We start from the raw sequence: 8,248 nt of genomic DNA on the forward strand, positions 1-8,248 counted from the left end.
AAGTACAACAAACAATATAAAATATGTCTTTTAAAATTCGAGGGTATTAATTTCTTGTTTCAGAGAAGGAAAGGAAACAGTGAATTATAACAAAAGTGGTTAGTGTGCATCTCTATCATTATTAGGTTGCATTTGGAAGAGAAGTCTTAGCCTTATTAACTTGTAGAATGAAGTATGTAATTTACAGATGTACTCAACCTTACAGTGTGCATACAAAACAGCATTTTTTTTTAATGTTTTGGTAGTCAAAAACATTTGCAGCAAAAACACAGGAATGTCCGGATTGCCTACATACAGACACATACAGTAACAATCAACATGAATGACTAGGTTTTTTAATAACCCTTGTCAGACATTGCTTGTTAGAAACCACAATGACAACTTCTCTGGGCATTCTGTTCCACACATTTATCAGTGTGTTGTCATCTATCTTTCCCCATTCATAACCATATGAGAGCATACAGTATATTTGTTGGCTGCACACCTGTTTTTGAATGTCCTCCCATATTCATTCCAAACTGTCTCAAAGGAGCTAATATTAGGGAACACATATTAGGATGAATCCTTTTGAGCTAGGAACATACTGTGCACTATTTAAGATATCAGAATTAGGAATTGCTTATCCAATTAATATATAAAGACAAAATTTGTATTCCAAAACACAAAACCCTGAAATTTAGCAGGCCACTAGTGTTAAAAACATACTTCATCTGAATAGAATACCTATAAACTAAAAATAGTGGGAATCTCTGCTTTAAATCAATAAACAGAGCCTCCAACAGAACACTATGCTTGCTACTGCTGTGGAACACCTGGTTTTTGGGCCAGAGAGAACACTGCCGCCTAGTGGCCTATCAGTGCCACTTCCAGCAGGAGCCTGATGGCCGTCCAATGCCTCCCATCCAAATTAGGACATCATTGTCGAAGGTGGCACACCAGCACAAAACACAAGCTATTGCCCAAAATAGACATGGGTGCAGTATGAGGTGATTGGTTGCCTCAAACTGATCTCCGACGTTAGATTTTTCATTAAACATCCCACCGCAAGAAATCTTATACTTACAGCATCCTGAGGTCAGGGATACTAACACCGGTACGGACAGAGGTAAAATTGGGAGGGTATTCTCACTGCACACTGGAGATCCTGTACACCTTTGCAAGCGACAATGCAGCAGAGGCAAGGCTAGCCCAAGGCAAGACTTCCAAGATGAAATAATGTAATGTGCTTGAGGCCAGGACTGGCAGTTTCGAATGAGAAGAGCAATGAAGTTATCATGTGCCTAGGCTGCTGGTCAAGGATGATGCTGTTGATGACCGTAGCTGGAAGTAAAAGTACTGATATAACCGTTACTAGGTACGTCACTGAGCTCTGTGCGGACAGTATCTGCTATCACCTGTCATTGGTGGCATTTGCATGCTGTCATGTTAGTTTTTCAAGATGACAGTGCACATTCACACAGGATTAGGCTGGGCTCTGTCCTAGATATGCCTGATCCACAGTCTGTTTGTCTGGATGACATCCAATTTCCTTGCCACTGTTGCCTGTGAAGAGCCAACTTTCATTATTCAGACTGCACAGTGACATTCATCTTCTATAAGTCTTCACAGACCCTTCTTGGTGCTGAAAATCCCCCAACGATGTTTGTGCTTTTCAGATTTTTTCAGATGTTACGTCCCTATAACTCATGGTGCACTTTCTGGATTTGCATAAACCAAGCCTCGTACTTACAGTCTAAAATGGAAATGGTGCTACTTGTATTTCTACTTATGCTGTACACACAGAATTGAACAGATTGAACTGACAACATCATCAGCAAAATTATTCTTTTTGAAAAGGACAGGAATTAAAACCTTCATATTCTATATAGAATGCTTAAAATATTATATACACTGTATAAGCCTCATGCATTTGTATAAATATATGGCATTTAAAAACGGTCATTTGCATATTCCTCTCAAAAAAGTTGGACACTTCCTTTGTGAGTCATATAAAGACTATATAATACCATTATGTTTACGTTATTAATCCGACATAGCGTCGTTCGTGGTTATTGGTTGTACAAATACCCTTGTAGAAAATTGTGTATTTTAATTATTAATTTTTAAGTATTTGGTTGGCGTGTCCTCTAAGCTTTATGTAGGATTACTTAAAAGGGTATGACGACAAGTTACATTCACACGTTTTATTGTAAAAAGATCCTATTGGGGACATGAAATAAAAATATTTTTCGCTTAAATCAATATGAACAAAAAAAATCCTGCAGGATAGATTAGGAAACCAGAATAGAAAGACAAATACATAAAATACTCTTCTGATAATTTAGAAATCTCTTCTCTTTCTTTTGTTTGCATTCGACAGTTGCAAAAGCATATCCCATTCATTCTGTGCTATTCCAATTAATTTAAAATACATTCAAAAGCTTCCCTCACGGGTCAAAATTTTCACGTTACTGTATATTGGGGCTTCCATTCTCTTCTTAATCTTCTAGGAACGACTGCACTTACTCGCCGCTATAGTTTTAGTGTCATCGAGGCGTGGACAAACCCAGCTTTACTTTCCCTATTTAATATAGTTCTTAAAATATATTGATTTTATTTTTATTTTTTTAGCTAGCATTGGCCTTTTGCTACCCTTGTTAAAAAGAATCCTTTCACTGATTCCTACCGACACCCTTCATATACTGTATGCTTCCATAATCTATACTGTAAATGCGTATTATAAGAGAATGCGTTATTTCCAAACTCCGTTTATAACCTCAAAATAAAATGTTTCAAATGGATATTACTTTATTTAATTTCTAATATTAACCCTACTTTTAATATTTTGTTATTTGTAACCGTCATAACTATGAAGTTGGAGTTTTGTTCAATTGAAAAAAATATATATAAGCGCAGATAAACACAATCCTCTCTTTTCCTCGTTACCTAGCGAGAGTGACACTCCAACAGCTTGCCACAATATAAAATTACTAATGATTGCAGTGAAAATACAGTGCAAGTCCAAAATAAAGTTTAAGTATTATTACTATTAGTATTATTAACCGTATCTGTTTCTGATAGGTTAACCTTTATTTAAATATGTAATAGAGATTTTTTCAGTACTTTGATTGCTGCAACTACGTTGAAAACATGCATAGAACCCTTTAAACATTTAAATAACAGCTGCAGCAATCTCAACCCTGTGTCCTTACCACCCAAAAAGTTTCGCTTTTGTTAGTCCGACTAGATTTAAATACTGATTAATAAGAGTTCTCCACTAAATATTTAATCGATAGTAATGTTATTCAATTCCAATTAAATATTGCTTTCCGTTTAATAAATCACCCCTAGTACTAAATCGTGTGTCCGCGCCTATGGTTAAGAACTTAGAAAGTTAGAAAGTTGGAAGACTATTTTCTCCCCTACATTGCCAAAAGTTAACGCCAAAAGTTTTATTTTATTCTTTCTCGTCTTCTGCCTTTCCTCCACTTTCTTCATCTTCTTCTACTCTAAACTGAGCAACATAAAATCTTAACACACCAGTAACCAACATTTTAGGGACAGAGTGCTCGGCATTTGAGCCGCCTGATATTTCAGACCTTTTTAAGGGACAAATAAACAGCAACTGAAACTTCAACTTCAGTTCAGTAACATTTGATCAGTTTTTCAGTTTTTCAAATACTGATCTTAAAATATATAAGTATTCCAGTTACACCTTTATTTTATTGAAAATGTGGTTATTCGGTCTGAATAACTGAATATTTGATATCAATTCTTAACTATTTCTGAAACTTTTCGCACTCAAGATTACGCAAGATTACGCACTCTTTCTGAAGTTACAGTAGGAAACTTCAGCCTAGTATGACTAGGCTATTGCTATGGTGACAAATTCAATGTTATTTTATATCGCTTTGCAATTAAAAACAAGGCGAGACAGAAGCAAAGCTCACGAGGAAAAAAGCAAGATTAAGCTAAACTAAATTCCAATGACAAAAACTCTCTCATAATATTTGCTATTTAGACGTCACCGTAACACCACAGAAACAGGATAATTACCAAACCCTCACTGAATAATCTAAAAAGGGGGTGTAAAATTGATCAGTGTGAGTGAAAAGAAAATGTAATAAAATAATAAAGCATTTAGCGTAAACGATAGTTTTATTTATTTTTTATTTATTTTACAATACAAAAACAACTTAATTGTTGGATACAAATGTGCAGGATAAAAGTTTAGTGCATTACGATTTGTTTTCCTCATCCAAACGTTTGTCATAAAAGAGATCAATGAGAAAAATAAAATATTGTACAAAGCCACAATTCAAAACATCCATGCCATTGCATAACGTATACGTGCCAAATAGTTCCTTTTAAATTAAGGCAAGGGAATATTACCGTATTAAATTATAAGTCACTTAGTACAGTCTTGAGTCCCATCGACGAAATTTTACAGGTTTCATTTTCTAAGATTTACACATAGGTTTGGATTTTTTTTTTTAAACAGACTACAAACAAGACCCCAACGTAAGAATACATTTACGGTACAATATGGTAAGGACCAAAATAAAAGAATAACGGATAATAAACACATTAATATTGCATATCGAAATTGCTACGAAGCTTTACATTGTAAACGAATTGTATTATTTACATGTAAACTATAACCTTCAGTAGCTGAAATGCTTCACATCTAAAATCGTGTCAAGATACCGATGAAACTTCACGTAGATGTCCATCATTTCAAAGTAATGACGTCACTGCATGTGCGAACGTTTACCCTTTAAGAAAACATACATGTACAGTTCTATACAGTAACAATCCTATTTTTATCTTACAAATATTATCCTTTTTCCTGAAGACTTGCAGCTTTTTATAGCACCGTCAGATACAGTATATTAGCTGGAACATATCGTTTATTTTTCCTTCAGCATCATATAACCTGTAATAAAATATTTGATCAAAAAACATCTCATTTCAGCTGCGCTACAAACTGCATTTATGTACCACGAAACATTTATTTTTAATACCACTAAGATTTTAAAGAACGTCTTGCCGCCTTGCCTTTATGAACTTCTTTCATAAACCCTTAAAACGCATGGCTGTTTTCACTCGATATACAATGTCTTGTTATGATACACTAAAAAATGTACACATGTAAAATTCATATCCAGTTTTCAGGAAAATTATATATATATAGCTTACAGTATATGCATGTTTTAAAATGCCCCCAGTACCATCTGCTTCGTTGGGTTTAATGATATATACCCTAGACTCCTCATCATAAAATTAATATTTGTTTCAAAAGAGAAAAAGCAACTGCTTAAGATTCCGAGCTATAAAATACTGGTAACGGAATGAGGTTGTGTTTCTGGTACGACCTTCAAACAAGAACAGGATCGTGTATTTAATGGATTTTAGACTGTATTAATATTCAGTTTTAATAGAATCAGCTCCGAAAGGGGTGTTCTTTGTTGCATAGTTCAGATTTCCTTTTATTGCTTGGTAATCAACCGTTCTTCATACAACATTTTGATAAAAAGATGAGAAGCGAAGAATGACACTTGTTTCTAAAATGCTTGTAACACTACGTTGGATGTTTCCGAATTACAAGGTACTGTAAATCATATTCACTTAACTTGAAAGAATGTGTCTTACAATCTTAACAACTGCACTGAGTCGAAACAGACGCTTTAAAGTTAATGACGCATTAACAATTTCTCAAAGTCTTGATTTCGAACAAATTCAAATATATAAACGAATTTTCTGGTGAGGATATTACATTGAAAAAGTAGGATCCATGTGCATACAGTACATCATGTAGTTCAGCGAAAGCTACACATACAATATATTTCCCCACAGAACAAAGATGTTCATAATGGTAAAACAATACTATACAGTACTTCCACAACGGTTTGGGAACAGTTTTGAATAAACTGCGTCGTGGACTGTTTGCAGGTGTGGATAAATGCTCTATCGGTAGACAAACTGACTCCCTGACATTAAAAAAAATAACATTCAAAGCAGAAACAATCATTATCTGGAATTCACCCCATACCCAAATACTGAAGAAGAACAGAATGCCGTGTACATTTTAAATAATAGATGTGTCGAGCAGTAAAATCTGTTTTCCCGTTAATTAGCTGGCAATGGGGATGACCACCACTTAGTTTACCTCATTAATTATGGAAAGCCGCATTTAATTCGTCCTGCATTGCATAGGACTGGCTGCGCAGATGTAAATCGTAAGGGAAATTTCTGTCGGAGGACACCCTAAACATCGAATTCTGCCCAAGAGAACTTCTCGCTGGCACCGCGCAGTAATGCATCCCATAGTGGCAATTCTTACCATACTCAGCTGTGTCTTCGTGCTTAAGGGAAAATATCCCATTAAAGTTAATTGGAGGGCTTAGGGGACCTTCAAATTGTGGGCTTATACACTCGGGGGAAGTGCTTTCATAAAAGGACTCGTAGGTATTGCAGTAGCCGTACGGTCTAAAGGGCTTGGCGCTGTCCACTGTACCGCTACCATGCCCCGTGGGCGTGCCAAGCTCGGGGCTCTGATAAGGTGGGAACACGCTGTCATATGGAGACCTGCCAGAGTGAGATGCCTCCCCGTTGTGATCTGTGAGGAAATTTCTGGCATTGAGCTGCAGACACCCTGCCACTAAATTAGTGGTTGGCTGCGACAGTCCTTTGCACAGGGTTTGCACGAAGGCGAGCAGGTCGGGTCTTTTCCCAGCGCTGAGGATTTCCGACAGAGCCCAGATGTAGTTCTTCGCCAGGCGCAGAGTCTCTATTTTGGACAGCTTCTGGGTTTTGGAGTAACAGGGAACTACCTTCCGCAGGCTGTCCAGGGCGTCGTTCAGACCGTGCATTCGGCTCCGCTCCCTCGCGTTCGCCTCCTGCCGCCGCATTTTCACCCTCTCGACCCTCTGCTGGGTCATCTTCTTTTTCCGCGGACCTCTCCTCCGTGGCAGCCCGTTCTCGTCGCGGTCCTCCTCCCTCTCGTCTTCGTCCTTCTCCGACTCTTCCTCGTCGGTCTTCTTGAGCTCCGGGGTTGACGGTCTCTCGTCCCGGAGGCAGGTGTCGTTCTTCCGGCTCTTGGCCTCCGACACGCATTCTCGGGGAAAGTTGGAGCCAAACTGGGGATCGGCCATCAGGGCAGGTTCTTCAAAAGGTAAGGTCAGCATTGTCCTCGAATAAAAAATACAATAAAAACATAGAGTCAACACTGCTGTTTTCTGTCTCTTTACAGTTCGGACAGATGTAGCTGTGTAGCTGTTAAGGTGTTTTCTGAGGTTTTAACACACTGATCAGCTGACAGCTCTCTGTTTCCCGAAGACTCTGTCACGCATTGCTTGAAAATCAATCAAATGAAAATTAGAGTTCTCGAAGAAGGATGCATGCAGATAATTTTCTGAGCGCCTTTAGACTCGATTTAAAAGAATGTCAGACTTTTCTTTGCGCATTTAAGCTAAGTACTGTGCGTTCACAGTGTACGGATACATGGAACGATAAAGCAATTATTATTATTAGTTGACAACTAACTGACAAGGACACAGCTACGACGCGAACGTGTCGCATTGTTAAATACCAATATTTATCAAGCATGACAATACTTGCGTTAATAATCCTCACAACCACAGGACTTTTTTCTTACCTTGATTTTGGTTCAGCATTCAGTTTTCATTTTTTTTTCCAGCTCCCTTTGAATTATAGCACCATCACACACCACCCCCCTCCAATTTTTTTTTTTGTGCAACAGAAATCTCAGTCGGCTTTTTCTTGATCTCTGCCTCTTTCTCTCTTCCTCTTTCTCTCTTTGAGAAATGACAGCGATGCCAACCTCCAGAGCTGGTACCCATGCCATCTGCCGCTGACGTCACGTGGCGGCGGCCGTCACGTGGCCGTGTCTCAGGGGACATCCATTCCACAGTGATCATCTGGCATCCCCATAACTGGGCACCAGGCAGCTTTAATTTACCGTCAAAAAATCAGACTAAAGAAAGATTAATACTAACATCACCAGGCGAATCTCCTGAGATCGCTAATAGGAGACAAGGTTTTCGTTTTATAAAGAGAGCCATATGAGCTTTTCCAACATTTAAGCCCCAGATCAAACTTAATAATTGTCTCGGTTGGGCCACGGCAGGAGTGACGACGACCCTTTATTGATTTATTTTTTTTTTTCGTCGGGAAAATAAACCTCTTTTTCAGATTTTCACAGGCCACAGTCTCTATGCCAAGCAATTAGCCAATTTAGCAGAACAGT

At 38.0% G+C, this 8,248-nt stretch overlaps 1 protein-coding gene across 1 annotated transcript; it reads right to left on the minus strand.

The window, feature by feature from the left end:
• Positions 1 to 4,140: 4,140 nt before the first annotated feature.
• neurod6a (neuronal differentiation 6a) lies at positions 4,141 to 7,805 on the minus strand. The gene is made up of 2 exons (XM_015354726.2): positions 7,637 to 7,805; positions 4,141 to 7,170 (listed from the first exon to the last, which is right to left on the minus strand). Exon 2 carries the CDS (start codon positions 7,164 to 7,166, stop codon positions 6,153 to 6,155), a length of 1,014 nt encoding a protein of 337 aa, XP_015210212.1. The 5' UTR covers positions 7,167 to 7,170; positions 7,637 to 7,805; the 3' UTR covers positions 4,141 to 6,152.
• Between the last annotated feature and the right edge of the window lie 443 nt (positions 7,806 to 8,248).

The sequence above is a fragment of the Lepisosteus oculatus genome, chromosome 6 (genome assembly GCF_040954835.1).
Source record: "Lepisosteus oculatus isolate fLepOcu1 chromosome 6, fLepOcu1.hap2, whole genome shotgun sequence".
NCBI classification, from domain to species: Eukaryota; Metazoa; Chordata; class Actinopteri; order Semionotiformes; family Lepisosteidae; genus Lepisosteus; species Lepisosteus oculatus.

What these genes read in the sequence shown, in the direction of transcription:
- neurod6a (XM_015354726.2), bottom strand. Translation starts at nt 7,166, where the DNA reads ATGCTGACCTTACCTTTTGAAGAACCTGCCCTGATGGCCGATCCCCAG.